This window comes from Pleurodeles waltl, chromosome 6 (assembly GCF_031143425.1).
Source record: "Pleurodeles waltl isolate 20211129_DDA chromosome 6, aPleWal1.hap1.20221129, whole genome shotgun sequence".
In the NCBI taxonomy this organism is placed as follows: domain Eukaryota; kingdom Metazoa; phylum Chordata; class Amphibia; order Caudata; family Salamandridae; genus Pleurodeles; species Pleurodeles waltl.
The window spans coordinates 222,489,381-222,509,862 of NC_090445.1; the positions used below are offsets into that span (position 1 = coordinate 222,489,381).

The following is a 20,482-nucleotide window of genomic DNA, read 5'->3' on the forward strand; positions in this document are numbered from 1 at the left end:
CAGCCGGGTACTGGCAAATCAAAATGGCCCCTGGAGCAAAAGAAAAGACAGCATTCTCCACACCTGATGGGCATTATCAGTTCACTGTTATGCCCTTTGGTTTAAAGAATGCCCCTGCCACCTTCCAAAGGTTGGTGAATCAAGTCCTTGCTGGGTTGGAATCCTTTAGTGCAGCTTATCTTGATGATATTGCTGTCTTCAGCTCCACCTTGCAGGATCACCTGGTCCACCTGAAGAAGGTTTTGAAGGCCCTGCAATCTGCAGGCCTCTCTATCAAGGCATCCAAATGCCAGATAGGGCAGGGAACTGTGGTTTACTTGGGACACCTTGTAGGTGGAGGCCAAGTTCAGCCACTCCAGCCTAAGATCCAGACTATTCTGGACTGGGCAGCTCCAAAAACCCAGACTCAAGTCAGGGCATTCCTTGGCTTGACTGGGTACTATAGGAGGTTTGTGAAGGGATATGGATCCATTGTGACAGCCCTCACAGAACTCACCTCCAAGAAAATGCCCAAGAAAGTAAACTGGACTGTAGAATGCCAACAGGCCTTTGACACCCTGAAGCAAGCTATGTGCACAGCACCAGTTCTAAAAGCTCCAGATTACTCCAAGCAATTCATTGTGCAAACAGATGCCTCTGAACATGGGATAGGGGCAGTTTTGTCCCAAACAAATGATGATGGCCTTGACCAGCCTGTTGCTTTCATTAGCAGGAGGTTACTCCCCAGGGAGCAGCGTTGGAGTGCCATTGAGAGGGAGGCCTTTGCTGTGGTTTGGTCCCTGAAGAAGCTGAGACCCTACCTCTTTGGTACTCACTTCCTAGTTCAGACTGACCACAGACCTCTCAGATGGCTGATGCAAATGAAAGGTGAAAATCCAAAACTGTTGAGGTGGTCCATCTCCCTACAGGGAATGGACTTTATAGTGGAACACAGACCTGGGACTGCCCATGCCAATGCAGATGGCCTTTCCAGGTTCTTCCACTTAGACAATGAAGACTCTCTTGGGAAAGGTTAGTCTCATCCTCTTTCGTTTGGGGGGGGGGGGGGTTGTGTAAGGAAATGCCTCCTTGGCATGGTTACCCCCTGACTTTTTGCCTTTGCTGATGCTATGTTTTGAATTGAAAGTGTGCTGAGGCCTGCTAACCAGGCCCCAGCGTTCTTTCCCTAACCTGTACTTTTGATTCCACAATTGGCACACCCTGGCATCCAGATAAGTCCCTTGTAACTGGTACCTCTGGTACCAAGGGCCCTGATGCCAGAGAAGGTTTCTAAGGGCTGCAGCGTGTATTATGCCACCCTGGAGACCCCTCACTCAGCACAGACACACTGCTTACCAGCTTGTGTGTGCTAGTGAGAACAAAATGAGTAAGTCGACATGGCACTCCCCTCAGGGTGCCATGCCAGCCTCTCACTGCCTATGCAGTATAGGTAAGACACCCCTCTAGCAGGCCTTACAGCCCTAAGGCAGGGTGCACTATACCATAGGTGAGGGTACCATTGCATGAGCACTGTGCCCCTACAGTGTCTAAACAAAACCTTAGACATTGTAAGTGCAGGGTAGCCATAAGAGTATATGGTCTGGGAGTCTGTTTTACACGAACTCCACAGCACCATAATGGCTACACTGAAAACTGGGAAGTTTGGTATCAAACTTCTCAGCACAATAAATGCACACTGATGCCAGTGTACATTTTATTGTAAAATACACCACAGAGGGCACCTTAGAGGTGCCCCCTGAAACTTAACCGACTATCTGTGGAGGCTGACTGGTTCCAGCAGCCTGCCACACTAGAGACATGTTGCTGGCCCCATGGGGAGAGTGCCTTTGTCACTCCGAGGCCAGTAACAAAGCCTGCACTGGGTGGAGATGCTAACACCTCCCCCAGGCAGGAGCTGTAACACCTGGCGGTGAGCCTCAAAGGCTCACCCCTTTGTCACAGCACAGCAGGGCACTCCAGCTTAGTGGAGTTGCCCGCCCCCTCCGGCCACGGCCCCCACTTTTGGCGGCAAGGCTGGAGGGAACAAAGAAAGCAACAAGGAGGAGTCACTGGCCAGTCAGGACAGCCCCTAAGGTGTCCTGAGCTGAAGTGACTCTAACTTTTAGAAATCCTCCATCTTGCAGATGGAGGATTCCCCCAATAGGATTAGGGATGTGACCCCCTCCCCTTGGGAGGAGGCACAAAGAGGGTGTACTCACCCTCAGGGCTAGTAGCCATTGGCTACTAACCCCCAGACCTAAACACGCCCTTAAATTTAGTATTTAAGGGCTTCCCTGAACCTAAGAATTTAGATTCCTGCAACTACAAGAAGAAGGACTGCCGAGCTGACAAACCCCTGCAGAGGAAGAACAGAAGACACCAACTGCCTTGGCCCCAGACTTACCGGCCTGTCTCCTGCCTTCCAAAGAAACCTGCTCCAGCGACGCTTTCCAAGGGACCAGCGACCTCTGAATCCTCTGAGGACTGCCCTGCTTCGAAAAAGACAAGAAACTCCCGAGGACAGCGGCACTGCTCCAAAAGAACTGCAACTTTGTTACAAGGAGCAGATTTAAAGACCCCTGCAACTCCCCGCAAGAAGCGTGAGACTTGCAACACTGCACCCGGCGACCCCGACTCGACTGGTGTAGAACAACCAACTCAGGGAGGACCCTCCGGCGACTCTACGACTGTGAGTAACCAAAGTTGTCCCCCCTGAGCCCCCACAGCGACGCCTGCAGAGGGAATCCCCAGGCTCCCCCTGACCGCAACTGTCTGAACTCCATTTCCCGACGGCTGGGAAAGACCCTGCACCCGCAGCCCCCAGCCCCTAAAGAAACGGAACTTCTGTGCAGGAGTGACCCCCAGGAGGCCCTCTCCCTTGTCCAGGTGGCGGCTACCCCGAGGAGCCCCCCCCTTGCCTGCCTGCATCGCTGAAGAGACCCCTTGGTCTCCCATTGAAAACTAAAGGAAACCCGACGCTTGTTTGCACACTGCACCCGGCCGCCCCCGCGCTGCTGAGGGTGTACTTTCTGTGTGGACTTGTGTCCCCCCCGGTGCCCTACAAAACCCCCCTGGTCTGCCCTCCGAAGACGTGGGTACTTACCTGCTGGCAGACTGGAACCGGGGCACCCCCTTCTCTCCATTATAGCCTGTGTGTTTTGGGCACCTCTTTGACCTTTGCACCTGACCGGCCCTGAGCTGCTGGTGTGATAACTTTGGGGTTGCTCTGAACCCCCAACGGTGGGCTACCTTGGACCTAAAACTGAAACCTGTAAGTGCCTTACTTACCTGTTGAAACTAACAATAACTTACCTCCCCCAGGAACTGTGAAAATTGCACTGTGTCCACTTTTAAAACAGCTTATTGTGTTTTATGTAAAAAGTATACATGCTAAAGTAATGATTCAAAGTTCCTAGAGTACTTACCTGCAATACCTTTCAAAAGAGCTATTACATGTAAAATTTGAACCTGTGGTTCTTAAAATAAACTAAGAAAATATATTTTTCTATAACAAAACCTATTGGCTGGATTTGTCTCCGAGTGTGTGTTCCTCATTTATTGCCTGTGTGTATGTACAACAAATGCTTAACACTACTCCTTGGATAAGCCTACTGCTCGACCACACTACCACAAAATAGAGCATTAGTATTATCTCTTTTTACCACTATTTTACCTCTAAGGGGAACCCTTGGACTCTGTGCATGCTATTCCTTACTTTGAAATAGCACATACAGAGCCAACTTCCTACAAACTCCTTTTGTGGAGCCAGTTGAGTATTACACACCCACTCAACTTGGAGCACGACCCAATCAGGCATCCCACCTAGGTGGTTTAAAGTCTGTGTATCCTGAAAAGGAAATCATCCGGATCTACAAGAAATAGATCAATTTAAGAAAAGGCCTCCTAAGTATATTCTACAGAATGTTACACTTTTTAGGTCAAGTCGATTCACAGAGCACCTTGAACGTCTTTAGTGGGAGTGAATAGGTTTAGATTATAAAATCGGGAGCAACCTTACATGATTTTTTTAAATAAGGAAGCTGTGGGAGCAGTACCCCCTTTTCTGGAGGTGAGATTGGCTCTTCTGCAAGACCCTCTAGATCTCCTGCATAAGTGCTTGTGGTGCTGCATGTTTGGGAGCAGCTGCAGATAAACAGCACGAGGGTCCTTTAACCACTGATAGAACTTTGGCATAGATGGTAAGCTCAAGCTAGTGATGGTAGTGGAGGGAAAAAAAACACCTTGCCCCCACAAGAATGCGGGGGCCTCCCACGAAGGCACAGAGGACAATGGATGTTATTTGAAGAAATCACTGCAACTTTCTGGTCTCTGTTGAAGCTGGGAGAACATGCTTGTTCTCTCCCTTGAAAAAAGTCCTCTTCAACTACTGCTCCCCAAGGAACAGGAGGCTCATGCAGATAGTTTGGAAGATGAAAGGGCTCTATACCCTTTATAGACTGCAAAGACTTCATTGACTGGAAGAGAGGAGGTGGTCTCAGAGGTACTTTTGATGGCAGCAATTTGACGGCAACAACCATCAGCCCAGCAAGGGATCCAATAGATTATTTCCATCAAAAGTAAAGTGATGACTATTTCCTGTGTGCGAAAGTGCCCCTTTTTGACATGGTCACCCCCCACTTTTTCCTGTAAGCCACAGGAAATGATACCCCAGGTACCAAGGGCATGGGTACCAAAGAGGGTCCCCTAAAGACTGCTGCATGTATTGTGCCACCCTAAGGGACCCCTCACCTAGCTTATGCAGACTGCCTTTGCAGGCTGCTTGCGTTGGTGCAGACAAAAGTGAAAACACAACATGGCACATAGCCTTTCTTCCATGGCCATTGACACAGGATGCAATATATGCAAGTCACCCTTAAAGCAGGCCTTGGGCAGATATGACCCCTGCTAGTTCCCTGACGATTATTAGACATAGTAAGTGATCAGGAAGCCATTTAAAGTACATGTGCTGTACACTGGTTAATACAAGTTCCCAAGCTACATGACGGCTTCACACCTTGCATTAATAAAACCTCACTGATTCCAGTGATGGATTTATTAATATATACACACGCAGAGGGCACCTTAAAGGTGTCCCCTGAAAAACCTGTCTCTTAACCAGCTTCCCACCATCAACACGTTTCTGACCCCCAAAGGTGAGAGCCTATGCTCTCAGGTGGTTAGGAACAAAGCCTGCTCTGGCAGGGCTGTTCCACACCCCTTCCAACAGGATGTCCTGAAAGAACGAGTTACTTACCTTCGGTAACGACTTTTCTGGTGGATACATAAGCTACCTGTGGATTCCTCACCTAATGAATACTCCCATGGCGCCAGCATTCAACGGAAATCTTCTTCCTAGTCTCTGCACGTCGACGAGGACGTCACTCTAGCCCACGCGACGCCGTCTGACGTCATACAGGCAATAAGAGGTCTTCGACGACGTGCCGACGTCAGTACCAACAATTTTTTACGTGCATGAGAACAACAACCCAATGCAATGAAAGAGCAAGGTAAAATACCATAACATTGTAAAATACACAACATTGCAATGAATAGCTGTAAATTTAATATAACTTTTTTTTTTTTAAACAACAAATATATGCAAATCATGTATATACACAAAGATATATACATATATATACATATATATATATATATATATACACAGATAAATATACACAAATATCCATATATACAACATCTACTGCAGCCTTGAAGACCAAGAGGAGCGCACTCAAGGATTACTTGGTAGGACCAGAAAGGCAACGGGGAGGTGGGTGGGACCGTGAGGAATCCACAGGTAGCTTATGTATCCACCAGAAAAGTCGTTACCGAAGGTAACCAACTCGTTCTTCTGATGGATACAACTACCTGTGGATTCCTCACCTAATGAATAGAGTCCCAAAGCAGTACCACGCCCGGTGGCGGGTGCCTAAATGGTCAAACCAAGAAATCCTGCAGCACTGACCGTGCAAAATGGCCGTCCCTTCTAACCTCCGAATCCAAACAGTAATGTTTCGCAAAAGTGTGAAGGGACGACCAAGTTGCGGCCTTGCAGATGTCGACCACAGGAACACCTCTGGCCAAGGCCGAAGTGGCCGACTTAGCTCTGGTGGAATGAGCTCTAATGCCCTCAGGAGGATCCTTCTTTGCCAAAGAGTAACAGATTTTAATGCAAAGAACAACCCACTTGGATAGTGTTCTCTTGTGGACTGCCTTTCCTCTCCTCTTGCCCACGTATCCAATGAACAGCTGATCCTCCAGCCTGAAATCCTTCGTTCTATCAATAAAGAAGCTTAACGCTCTCTTTGGGTCCAGCCGGTGCAGTCTTTCTTCCTCTTTAGAAGGATGAGGCGGAGGATAGAACGTGGACAAAGTAATTGTCTGTGCCAAATGGAAAGGTGAAACAACCTTCGGGAGGAAAGCAGCCTTGGTCCTCAACACCACCTTATCCCCATAAAAAGTTGTATAAGGGGGCTTTACCGATAAGGCCTGCAACTCACTCACTCTCCTTGCAGATGTTATAGCAACCAGGAAGACTGGTTTTATAACCAAATACCTTAAGGGGCAAGAATGCATAGGTTCAAAAGGGGACCCCATAAGGAAAGTCAAGACCAAGGACAAATCCCATTGCGGCATAACGAATGGTTTTGGAGGATATTTATTTAGAAGACCTTTCAAGAATCTGACAACAATAGGGGATTTAAATAACGATGGTTGGTCTGGAAGACATATGAAGGCTGACAAGGCCGATAAATAACCCTTAATGGTAGCCACTGCACAGCCTTTCTGCGCTAGATACAGAGCAAAAGACAAAACATCCGATAGATGAGCTTGTAAGGGATTAATCTGCCTCTCTACACACCACGCCACAAATTTAGACCACCTATTAGCGTAAATAGATTTAGTGGAGTGTCGCCTGGCCGCTAATATAACATCCACTACATCAGGCGGGAGAGAGAAGGAACTCGGGTTGCCCCGTTCAATCTCCAGGCATGTAGGTGCAGACTCTGGAGGTTGGGGTGTAAAACCTGCCCCTGCGACTGCGAGAGGAGGTCTGCCCTGATAGGGAGACAGAGCGGAGGGCACATTGAGAGTTGGAGAAGGTCGGAGTACCACACCCTCCTTGGCCAATCCGGAGCTATCAAGATTACTAGAGCCCGGTCTTGGCGATTCTTCCTCAAAACTCGAGGAATCAAGGGTATGGGAGGAAACGCGTAAAGCAACTGGCCACACCAGGTTATTTGAAACGCGTCCCCTAACACTCCCTGCATCGGATACTGGAGGCTGCAGAATAACGGACAATGCGCGTTCTCCAGAGTGGCAAACAGATCTACCCGAGGAAACCCCCACCTTTGGAAGATTAAACGGACTTGATCTGGATGGAGACGCCACTCGTGGTCTGCCGAGAATTGGCGACTGAGACTGTCCGCACGTACATTCAAGACCCCGGCCAGATGATTTGCTACCAAGCAAATCTGATGGTCCTTTGCCCAGGACCATAGTCGAAGAGCTTCTTTGCAGAGAAGGTACGACCCTACTCCTCCCTGTTTGTTTATGTACCACATCGTGGTAGTATTGTCCGTTAGGACCTGTACCGACTCACCACGAAGGGAAGGGAGGAAGGCCTTGAGAGCCAGACGTACAGCCCGTAACTCCAACAGATTGATATGAAACATCTGTTCCTCTGGAGACCAAAGGCCTTTGATCTCCAGATCCCCCAGATGAGCTCCCCACCCTAGAGTGGAAGCATCCGTTATGACCGTGGCCACTGGTGGCGACGGTTCGAACGGCTTTCCTTGTGAAAGATTGTTGCTCGCAATCCACCACTTCAAGTCCACCGCAGCATCTCTGGAGATCTTGACAGCACCTTCTAGATCCCCTTTGTGTTGAGACCACTGCCTTCGGAGGCACCACTGAAGAGCCCTCATGTGCCAGCGAGCATGCGTGACCAACAGAATGCAGGAGGCAAACAGACCGAGCAGACGAAGGACCTTAAGGACTGGAACTACCGCTCCATTTTGAAACATTGGAACCAATTCCTGAATATCTTGAATCCGCTGAGGCGGAGGAAAGGCTCGACCCAATGTTGTATCCAGTACTGCCCCTATGAACAGGAGGCGCTGAGAGGGCTCCAGGTGAGATTTGGGCTCGTTCACCAAAAAACCCAGGTCGAACAACAACTGAGTCGTTGACTGCAGATGATGCGACACAAGCTCCGGAGACTTGGCTTTGATCAACCAGTCGTCCAAGTAAGGGAATACTGCTATCCCCTTCCTTCTGAGCTCTGCCGCAACCACCGACATCACCTTCGTGAAGACTCGAGGTGCTGAAGTAAGACCAAACGGAAGGACCGCAAACTGATAGTGCTGCGATCCCACCATAAACCGGAGATACTTCCTGTGTGACTTGAGTATCGGGATATGAAAGTAAGCATCCTGCAAGTCGACAGACACCATCCAATCCTCCTTGTTCAACGCCAAAAGCACCTGAGCTAGGGTCAGCATCTTGAACTTTTCCTGTATGAGGAACCAATTCAAGATCCTCCGGTCCAGGATTGGTCTCAACCGACCATCCTTCTTGGGAATCAGGAAATACCTTGAGTAACAACCTCGACCCCTTTCCTGCTCTGGGACCAACTCTACCGCGCCCTTTGAAAGGAGGACTTGTACCTCCTGTTCTAGCAACAGGAGGTGTTCTTCTGAACAATAAGACGGGCGGGGCGGGATGAGGGGCGGGAACTCCCGAAAGGGAAGGGTGTAGCCTTTTTCCCACAATACTGAGAACCCAAGTGTCCGTTGTAATAGTCTTCCACTTGCGGAGAAAATGCTGCAATCTTCCCCCTACAGGAGAGGAGTGAGTGGGAAATGGTGGAAGCCTAAGGCTGCTTTCCCTGCTGCACCCCTCCAGAGGACGAGGAAGAGGCAGAGTGCTGCTGAGAGGCTCCTCTGGTGCGGGCCCTCCCTCTCCCTCTAAAAGATCTATAGGGATGGGAAGAGGCAGGTTGCTGGAATCTCCCCCGAAAGGAAGAGGAGGAAGAGCCACGCCCAAATCCCCGAAACCTCCTGAAAATCCTGGAAGAGGCAGAGGAAGAAGGAGCTTGGAGTCCTAACGATTTGGCTGTGGCCCTGCTCTCCTTAAAACGTTCCAAGGCCGAATCTGCCTTGGCGCCAAACAGCTGGTCCCCATCAAAAGGGAGATCCAATAGGGTTGACTGCACATCCGCAGAAAACCCCGAATTACGGAGCCAGGCCTGTCTCCTTGCCACCACAGTCGTGCCCATTGCTCTGGCCACCGAGTCGGTCGTGTCCAGCCCAGACTGAATAATCTGGGTCGCGGCAGCCTGGGCATCTGAAACAACATCCAAAAGACCCTGGGGAAGCTCCGTAAATGATGAGGAAATGTCATCCATAAGAGCATGAATATATCTCCCCAGGATACAAATTGCGTTGGTGGCCTTCAACGCCAGACTGCAGGACGAAAAGATTTTCTTGGACTGCGCATCCAGTTTCTTCGAGTCCCTGTCCCCGGGCACCGTCGGGAAAGAACCAGGCGCTGATTTGGATGAACAGGAGGCCTGCACCACCAAGCTCTCCGGTGTAGGGTGCCTAGAAAGAAAGCCAGGGTCAGTTGGTGCAGCTCGATACCTCCTGGCTACGGCTCTATGAACCGCTGGGGAAGATACTGGTCTCTTCCACACCTATAGCACCGGATCCAGCAAAGCGTCATTAAACGGCAATAGAGGCTCTGCCGCAGCTGAGGCCGGATGAAGCACCTCTGTCAGAAGGTTCTGTTTTGTCTCTGCCACCGGCAAAGGCAGGTCCAGAAAACTAGCTGCCTTCCGTACCACTGCGTGAAAGGAAGCAGCCTCCTCCGTGTATTCCCCTGGAGACGAAAGATCCCACTCAGGGGAAGTGTCCAGCCCACTGGCTGTATCTAGACCATGCAGTCCATCACCCGAGTCCTCTAGTTCTCCTTCTTCCAGGACTCGTTGGTACTCCTGCTCCTCTAATAAACGGAGAGCACGTCTCTTCGAATGAAGCCTCTGCTCGATACGCGGAGTCGACAATGCCTCCGCCGAAGCCGAAGATCGGCGCCAATCTTCAGAAGCCACCGACGCCGCGTCCGGCGCCACAGGTAACTTCGGCGCCGATGAAAGAGCACTCGGAGCGGATGGACCCACCGGAGTCACAGGACGAAATCCCGACGACGGAATGGAAATCTCCGGGACCAATCCCTCCGAAGCCACCGGAGTGGCCACCGGCGCAGACACCGGCGCCGAGCCCACGTTCCCAAAAGGGAGAAAGGGCATAAAGGGTGCCGGCCGTAGAGGCGCAGGATCACCCAATGAAAAGGCCAAAGGGCCAGCCGGAGCACCCCCTGGAGCCATCTGTTGGAAGATGGTATACATCGCATTTAGGAATGCGGTACTATCGGCTCCAGGGGTGGGAAAAGCCGGATACTGGGGTGCCTGTATCGAAGGCGACCCCGACGCCGGCCTCGACATCTGCGACGCCGGAGACAACACCAGAGGCTGCACCACTTCAATCACGACGCCTGTCCAGGTGAAGTCGGTGACGCCGGAGAGGGCAACGGCGTCGATGGATGCAGCGTGACCGTGGGACTGACCTCCCAAGTCCTCCGGCGCCGATCCGAAGACCTGGAACGAGTCTGCTTGCTTGAATGGCGCCGTGATTCTCTGCGGCGCCGGGAGTCTCGATGACGCCGATGCCTTGGCGAAGAAGACTTCTTATGATGTTTTTCTTTCTTCGACTTCGCCATAAACAACTTCGCCTCACGTTCCTTGAGGGCCTTTGGATTCATGTGCTGGCATGAATCGCAAGTCGAGACGTCGTGGTCGGAGCTTAAACACCAAAGGCAGTCAGAGTGAGGATCCGTAACTGACATCTTGCCCCCACACTCACGACAAGGCTTAAAACCAGACTTTCTCTGCGACATTATTACTGCAGCGAAGGACTACGCAGCAAAAAAATACACTGTAACCACGAAAGTAACAGTTGCTCCCTCGAAGATAACCGTTTCGAATGCACGGAAAAAAGGGAACTGACGTCGGCGAGGACCTCTTATTGCCTGTATGACGTCAGACGGCGTCGCGTGGGCTAGAGTGACGTCCTCGTCGACGTGCAGAGACTAGGAAGAAGATTTCCGTCGAATGCTGGCGCCATGGGAGTATTCATTAGGTGAGGAATCCACAGGTAGTTGTATCGATCAGAAATTAGCAATCCAAGGCAGGGAGATTCAAAGAGCCTGCCGCCTTTGGTATGCAAATCTGGCTTCCCCAGTGCTGAGGGGATGCCGACCCCCCCCTCAGGGCCCCCATTTGGCGCCTGGACAGGTGAGAAAATTAGTAGCCTGAGAGATGTGTCCACCTTCAGGCCAATTCTACTCCTAAGGTGAGCTTCCTGATGTGGACACGAAATTTGAAAATCTGCCATCTTGGAGATGGCAGAATTAGGGACTCTGGGACAGGGTTATGCCTACTTCCCACAGAAAGTGGTTATATAGGGAGCATAGTGACCCCAGGGGTAAGTAGCCCATCGACTAATACCCTAACACCCTTAAATCCTGTGTTTAGGTGAGCCCCTGGCACCAGAAAAGCAGATCCTGCTGACCTAAAAGAAGACAGACCCCAGAGAGTCGCAAGAACTGAAGACAGCAGCTGACTTTGCCCAAGCCCCGCCGGCCTGCCTGCTGTTCTTGACAATTGCACCAAAGACGACTTGTCCTACAACTGCATTTGCCTCCAAAAGCCTGTGAGGACTGCCAGCCTTCAAGCAAGATCCAGGAACTCCTGTGGAGTGGGGGACCTGCTTCCCTGCATCCTGCAGGCACCCCAGAAGAACTGCAAGAACTCTGGATAGCACCACTGCACCAGTGCCCTCTAGCCCGAACTGAAGTGGGCCAACAGTGCCAGCATGATCCCCAGACCCTCCAGAGACGAAGCCCACCTTGGGTTTGTCAACTGTGGGCTTCCCAACGCAGCCTGCAGCTTCTTTCTGCAGATCCCCCTCTACCCGGTGACAAAAAAAAACAGACGCCTCAGGACATGTCTGCACCTGGCCGCCCCGGACCAAGGAGAAGAGGACTAAACGTATCCCCACTTCCTCAAGCCTTGTGAGACCTGAGCCTAGTTATTGGTTCAGCTGGACTTGACCCCCAGCCTCTTTCTGCAAGCCCCCTCTACTGCGACTGCCTCGGATGACGGAAACCAGATGCCTCAGGACACCTCTGGACCTGGACACCCTGGCCCCAGGAGAAGAGGACCAAAGGTATCCCCACAGCCTTGAAAGACCTGAACGCCTTTGTTGGTTCAGCTGGACCCACATCCAAACCTGCAGCATCTTTTTGACCAAAGGATCCCCATTGACTTCAACAGGGCACAAAACGCTGAACTGCACCGCTGCACCCAGCCGCCCCAGGCGACCTGTTAGTCTGGCCTAGGACCCTGTCCTATAATCACCTTAAGTCTGGAAGATTGGTCCTGTAAGTCGCTGTTGAGTACCTGTTTGCAGTACATGTTTTTCCTCAGTAGGTTAACATTGCAGCTTCGCAAAATTGCACTAAATGTTGACTTTTCAAAACTGGAAGAATTTCTCTTTCAAAACATACTTATGTTATTTTGATACCCATTGTTATATACACATGTATTATTTTTATAAATTGGGGTGGATCTCTTTATTGAGTCGTGTGCATCATTTATTGACTGTGTGCCTATAGAAGATGTCTAACACTCCTCCCTGATGAGCCTAAGGCTGCTCGACCCCCCTACAAGAGCACCTTGGTGTTGCTAGAGCAAGCCCCTGTCCACTTGTGAGGGCATACCTGGACTCTTTGCACAGTAAATCTCATCTTGGTATTCTATATGAAGAGCCACCTTCCTACATTGGACCTCTGTCTTCAGGGGGTGAAGATTTAAGCAACAACTGTCAGTCCACGAACAGGCTAGAGTTGATGGTCCTGGTGGAAGTAGTGATAAAGTACAAGGACATCAGCTGTTTCTGTTCTGCAGCTTCTTTTCCTCAGGTTAAGCATGCCAAGAAACAAAGAGGCGAAGCTGTCAAAATGAGGCCACAGATGGAACACACAGCTGGCCATGATGGTACTGGTCTGACTAAGGGACAGGTGGGCCTGACTGATCCACTTTCTTGCCAAATGTCTGAGACAATTGTTTCTGTGTCAAAGACTTTCATATTACTGCCTCATGTTATAGTTTGCTCCAGATCTCCTAAGCCTACATGAGAACTTGGGTCCACGGGTATATTTCAGTAGAAGGAATGCAGCTGCCAAAAGTGCATAAATGGCCGCACTCTTGGACAGCAAGGCCTTAATATTGCAGAAGAACTCAGGCAATGGCTGCATGGTAGTGCCATCATTTGATGCAGTTATTTGCATCTCCACTACTGGTCTTGATGTTGGGTTTGAGAATCTATGAGAGTATTGCCAATCCCAGGACAACCAGATTGTTTGAAATGAACCAGTAAGTGGATGCCCTCCCCAGGATTGGGAAGAACAAATGCACCTGAAACAATGGAAACATACTATAACCTTTCTTGGAGTTCACTGCATCACTTTATAGGTGCACTCTACAATAGAATAGGTGCTTGGCACTGCACCTGATGTCCATAACTCTTCCCAATGATGAAAACAAATCTTTAGAGGGGTGCTGGTGCACCCTGCATTCCCAACACATGGTTCTGGGAAGGTAAAGAAAGGAACCTCATACGGCATGGCACACAGAACACAGGAAAGTTCTTTAGGACCGTTTCTGAATTAAGAGGGGCAACAATTTATAAGTGTCGGGTTCTGAACATGGTTGGTGACAGGACACGCATGGTTTAACGGTGCAAGATATAAACTGTGTTAAGAAAAGGAGGAGAAAAGAAAAAGACCAAAAGGAATGTATAGTGATGTGAATAAGATAAGCAGGTGTATTCCACACTGCAAAATTAACTCTATATAAAAAGCAATTCCTTGCCCCACCATTAAGTACCAACACATACTTGTGAACAGGAAAGAGCAGGGTAGGGAAATTGTATTTTAACAAGCAAAAAGCAAATCAGACTACCATTACCAGGTATCCCACATCCAAACGTTTCCCACACTTTACCCCAAAAAGTTTCAAGTCAGGAAAGGGATTTAAGAGTTGCTTAGTCAAACACACACATTCTTCGTGCACCACCACACAATTACTTTGGTGTACTTCCATGGGTAATCCTATATTACTGGTCCTTAATTCCTGAGACCCCTAGGTTTAATAATCCAGTAGAAACCTAGGAGGGGACTAAGTACAGCATGCTGGACTTCCACTTTGAGGGAATGAGATAGAACATGCTTGGTAAAACTGGTTGAGCCAAGGGAGAGGGCCTGCATGTGCTTATGCTTAATTTGTCACCGCTATGTCCTGTCTACTCGGGAAAAACATTCCACATGCTTGACTTACGAGGGGGGGTAACAATAGCTTGTTTAAAACACCCTTTCCTTTACAGTGGAGTCTTTGTTGCAAAGAACAATAGAAAGAGGCATGAACCTGCCCACACACGCAAAAAGCACCCCCCCCCCAACCACTAACTTTCTGCAGTGCAAGCAGCTTTTTCACTCTCATACACTAAAGTACGCACTTTCCACAGCTCAAGCAATACCCCAGTCTTGGCCTGAAGTTTCCCTTGATAGACTACAACTGGGACATCCATTCCCTTCCCCCGTTGTACCTCACACGATTTGTTCTGCTAGTAACACTGTGTTGTACTAGGACCGGGGCTGTTCACATACTCAGTCATAAAATCTTCTTCTTGGTCTACAACTCAGTCCTGATTTGCAGCTCTCTGCGCTGTATTAGAAAAGAGACAATCCCACCCGCCCCCAAAACATACACTATGCTGGCAGCACTTAAGTCATGACAAACAGCTTACATTACTTGGACAGTACTACATACAGCCTTATTTATGACACTAAATTCAAGAACAGACCAACCACAGATAACAAAGAAGAATGAAGCCCTGGAACACTGGCAGGCTAATACACTTCCAAGCACTTTCTGAAAAACTAAATCCAGTTTTTATTGTCACCAAAAACAGGTAGACTGGCGAACGGATAAAAATGGATTCCTCAATACACTGACAGACCTACAACAGTGTTTGAAGAGGGTATTTGTAAAGAGAAAACAGTTTTAGAGGTCTTTGTTTAATCGCATACACCTTCCCGCCTTTCCAGTCACCATACAAGCAACTCACTCTGGGAATTTCTTTTAGTTAGTGTATGAGGTGCATGGTATTTTCAGATGCAGGTTACAGAGTCTGGAGACTTATACCAGAAAGTCTTTCAACTCCATTTGTCCACACGATCTTTGGATCCTTAAAAGATGGAACACTGCAGATATTCCACAAGCTGCTGGAGGACTCCGTGCCCTTACAAAACCGGGGCTGACTGGGCTAGTTCAAAGCAAAAAAGAAGGAATAGATGTAGATGGCTTCACAATTTGGGAATGTTGTCCAGTGACCTTCTGGGAAGTTAATAGGGTGCTGTACAATTAGTAAGCCCCAACCGAATGCAATGTCTGGGTTGTCATCATCTGTGATGGTTGCTGGCAGAGAAGCACAACATCGAATGGCTGTCCATCCACTGCACTCAAGCAAATATGAAAGGTGGAGCACCAATGTCCAAATGTATCCTGAAGTCCACTCCTTCACATCGGGTAATTTAAGACCACGTCCTGTTTGGCCAACTCCAACAACATAGGGTCGTCGAAAAACTTGCTGATACTGACATCTTCACTCAGACCCTATGGAACAAGGAACAAACAAACAGTCAATATGAGTTAAACTTTTCAGATTGTCAAAAAGCACCTGCCTGATGGGCAAACTCTTAATTTCCTTACACAGAGTGGAAAAGTCTGTTGAAAGCAGTCGTGCCACTTTGGGGAGACATTTCTCCAAAAGGGGCATTTCTTTGGGCAACCAAATTATGTGTTCCAAGAAGGACCATGGCAAATGACACTGCTCCAATGCCCTATTTGCTACTGTGAACAGGGCACTGAGGCAGCTTTCCCCAATAAGAAAAGAAAGCTTACAAGGCTTGGCAAGCTTAGTGTTTCTATTTATTCATTTATTTTGCAAATGTACACAATATTCATAAAAAATTTAAAAGTATTAGGAGTAAAAATATCAGTGTCTAAATGTGGTGTACGTTAGCGCAAATAAAACAAGCATTTGCAATGCAACGGGTCTCGCGTTTGCTCATGTTAGAGCTGATAGTGTTGTAAACTCCTAACCCGACTATTCACCTATCGGCAAAAGTGCATTTATGTACGTAACCTGAAAAAGTGCATTTATGTACGTAACCCGAAAAAGTGCAATTAACTATGAAAAGCGCTCGACTTCTGCCAAGTGAAATCATGCTAGTAAATTAGAGAAAAAGTCCACGAGCCGGACAGAAAACAGCGAGCCTCGCATGTTTTCTGTACTTGGTCGATGAGCTCGAGGAGGGCTAGCCAGCGAGAAAAGACATGACGTATGCATGCCTTTGACTAATGAAAACAAGCAGATTTTATTAGGCAAGCCCACGAACCAATGAAAAACACTGACGTGACGTCGACAGGGCTCCGAGCCCTCTTCTAAACCCTAAAGCGTCTCGCTGCAATACGCATGCTCAAGCGCATGCAACGCAGGCTCGACCCCAAAAAGAAAAGAATGACTAATCACAAATTAAATATATAAATAAAAGCAAACAAATTCATAGATTGGTCCAAGAGCCCTGTCCCTGAGGTGGATGAGCACAAGTAAAATTCTGTCACTCAAGGTGAAAAGCAATGGCTAAGGTGCGCTGACTCATTTCCCATGCTGAGGTTAGCAGATGCAAAATGTGAAAGCAACTTGGACATAACAGATGAAGGAGGCTTACCCAATAGGTCATGTATACATAATGATCGTTTTTTGTTTTTTTTAAAGAAAACATGAGGCTGGTGCAAATCTAAAACCATCTTTAGATGAGACTTAAACCAGCATCTTAAAGCCAAAAGGTCTAGGTTGAAAATGCTAAGGCATGCAGCATTCAAACATGAGAGCAAGATGCATGGAACGGAGCAAACAAAGGGGACTATTAATTGTGGCCTAGTCCGTCGGGTAGCTCACTGCAAGCACTGAGGTGGACATACACACCCAAACAGGCAATTGCACTAGGTGAAAGATGAACTCTTCCCTGGGCTGAGCCAAGACCTGATTGACAAAAGTTTCAAGCCAATGACTGAAAGGCGATGGTCGAAGAAAGAAAACGGTTGAATGCGGTGAACCCAAAGACCATTATGTATCCTTAAAGTAGTAGGTCCACTGCACAGTAAAAACCCAGGCCTAAAAAGGGTCAAGAGCAGCACTATGATCACAGAAACCAATTATGTGATATTTGTGTCTAAAAATTAACACTAAAGACAAAAAGTTTCAAAATAAAAGCACTCACTAAGTTTAATATAAAAAATTGTTAATGCCATTCATTTGAAATTTAAGGAAATCGAGAGCAGATGAAATTGTGCCAGTGTTTATTACCTTCCTACGTCTTGTTTTGATCATGAACTCTCTGGCCAAATGGGGTGCAGGCTGAGGCTCCAGGGGGCGGATTATGATGCTCTTATCCAAGGGGTCACCAGGCACAATCTAAAAATCAAAGGATAAAAGAGGTTGGAGTACTGGTCAGTGGCGCAGGTATACAGGAAACACATAGGGTCAGCTGAAGCAGGAACAATGGGGTTGAGGGGAAAGACTAATGCTGCAGCCATCAGTACAAACTGTTATACGTGTTGTCATTAGCACAAATGCACAGCAAAGGCAAAGATCTTCTATAGAAGCTGGAATTAAACACACACTAACACCAAGTACAGCTAGTTCAACTACAGAAGTACAGAGGGGGTGCATTGACCTCAATAAAGACTATCAACCTGCTTGCACATGGATAGGCCAGGGTTGTGGTTATAGAACCAGAGGGCGGGGTTACCAATATACGTAATGAGACTGGAGTCACTAGCTCAGGTACAGAAGGTGGTGCCACACATACAACTATGCAACCAATTCGCACAAATGGACACTAAAGTTGCCAAAGACTGTATGAGATGCCATATACATTAGTGGAAAACCACTCACTTATGTCTCCATTACAGGACAAACAAACTAGACAGTAGGACTAAGTAAACCTTCAGACTTACCTGCCAGTGGTGGAAGACTGACAATGAGAACGCCTGTCCCTGAGTATGTGTCCTCAGGTCAGTTTCAAATCCAAAAGAGTCAATGGCTGGGATGAAGGCTTTAATAGTATAAAGAGGAGAGCCTGGTATTGGTGCATCCTGAGTTACATGACCCCTGAAGAAGTAACAAAAACAATTACAAATGTCTCGAGCAATAAGTGCAGATTCAGGCACTCTTGAAAGAAATAAGGAAATTAAAACTGAAAAGGCGGATTCAGCATGAGAGAAGGAGAGTGAAAACAAGAAGTCAATAAGATACACGTTCCCTGAAACCATATCAACGGCTAAACTGAGTCATGGTTATAAAGAAAGTGTAATCTGTTATGTGTAATTCAATATGCCGCCTTTGAAGTTTCATCTAATCTCTAACAGTTTTAAAATATACATTTTAAATATACTCTTCACAGTTTGTTTTCCAACACCTTGAACTGGCTACAGTTCTTTGCTGTGTGTACGATTTCAACTATCCAGCACTGAAATCGCAAATCCTTCATTTTTTTTGGAATCCCAGAACATATGGTCTCTCACGCAGAACTGCATTTTACTGCATCAAAATAAGTGCTCCTTTCCCAGCTATCATGCACTGCCTGCTGGCAAGTCTGGAGGCAGTCCAAAGATGTCCCACTGTATGACTGGTGCATGTGAAAAGTATGATGTTGCCCCTTTGTTTCTATAAATTATGTAATGTTAATTTTTTGAGAGCGCACAGATGCCATGAGGCGTCTTGCTGCTGAGGAGTCATGGGCTTACAGTACTATAAGACAGACCACGAATTAACCAAAACATTCTGAGAACAGGCTATAAAGAGCCAGGTCTTTAGTAGGGAGGTCTGTGATTTTAAAGAAAGTGGGAGGCTGTTCCAAAACTTAGAGGTACCAGCAATGAAACTCCTGCCTCCCCAGTTGGCCTGTTTAAAAACGGAAATCCAGAGATTTGTAGGTGAGGCAGAATGAAGAGTTCTGGCGGTGTGCCGATGAAGGTTCTTTCTGAAATATTCTGGACTTGAGCTGTGTGGTGCCTTATGGGTGATACAGAGGGCTTTGAAGGTAATTAGTTTTCTGGTGGACATTGAATGAAATTAATGTAGGTGTTGGGAGGCTGATTAGAATTTTGGAATCTCTAGTAGCTGCATTTTTAGCTATCCTTATGGTGCTGAAGGAGGATGAGGTGAGCACATTCATCTGTGCTCCGAACGTCAGTTGGTAGTCAAATTAAGACGCCCAGGTTTCTGACCTTCTTGACAAGGGTGAGAACGGTCCCCAGATTCAGTGGCCACCAGGTGGGGGACCAGAAGGATGGTCATTGCCAAAAAGGAGAACGAGAACGTTGGTCTTGACCAAATTTAATTTTAGGCAGTTTTAGTTCATCCATCTCCCCACTTCTACCATACAATCGTGGACTCTGGACAGCTGATTCATGAAAGTCACTGAAAATTGATATTGATATAATGATGTGTGTCAACGGCATATGACCCCAAAGAGAAGCCGAAGGACCTGTTCAAGCTTGCAAGGGGTGTAACATATATATTAAAAAGAGTGGGGCTTAGTTATGATTCCCAGGGGACACCACAAGGCAAGGAGAAGGGGCAGAGACAAATCCATTGAGGGATACAAATTGATCTCTGCCTGAAAGGAACAATTTGAGTGTAGCCAATGCAATATCTTTTATTCCTATGCTGTTTTGGTGGTTTACTAGGACCTTGTGGTTGACCGTATTGGAAGCCGCCGACAAGTCAAAGAGGATCAGGGCTGCTTTCCTTCCTGACCAATGCTGGCTCTAATTTCTTCTGTTGTAACAATTAGGGCTGTTTCCATACTATACCTGCTTCCGAAACCAGCTTCAATATGGTCTAGAACAGTGTTTCCCAGCCTGTGGTAAGCAGACCCCCAGGGGTCCGTGAGACATTCAAGGGGGTCCACAGGCCTGGGCCAGGATGAAGGCACTTCTCCAGCTGGGGCCTCTGACAGAAACGAGTTTGTGTTTTCATATTTATTATTTCCTTTGTTTAGCAGTTTTAAAAGCAGTGAAAAGTTCCTTGTACATCCAGCAGCTTTCTGGCAAAAATAAAATCAAGATAACTCTGGTGAAATATTTACCTGCTGGACAGAGATTTGTCTAGTGGCAGTTTTGACTCCTCTAAGGTAGAGCAGATGGTTAATATACCTGCTGCAAAGAGCCCGTATCATGCAAAGAACAGTATTTGTATTTTTTGTGTATAGCACAGTGGGTTACTGCTTTTGTCACAGAGATTCTTACTCT

The 20,482-nt window shown here is 47.8% G+C and overlaps 1 protein-coding gene across 2 annotated transcripts in view; it reads right to left on the reverse strand.

The window, feature by feature from the left end:
- Positions 1 to 15,028: 15,028 nt before the first annotated feature.
- Positions 15,029 to 20,482, reverse strand: part of EFTUD2 (elongation factor Tu GTP binding domain containing 2) — a 346,977-nt gene continuing 341,523 nt past the window's right edge. For both annotated transcript variants that reach the window (XM_069237938.1, XM_069237936.1), the window contains exons 26-28: positions 18,185 to 18,338; positions 17,532 to 17,639; positions 15,029 to 15,775 (exon numbers count right to left, since the gene is read on the reverse strand). In XM_069237938.1, coding sequence (XP_069094039.1) covers positions 15,680 to 15,775; positions 17,532 to 17,639; positions 18,185 to 18,338 — 358 coding nt within the window. In that variant the 3' untranslated portion in view covers positions 15,029 to 15,679. The remainder of the gene's footprint in view (positions 15,776 to 17,531; positions 17,640 to 18,184; positions 18,339 to 20,482) is intronic.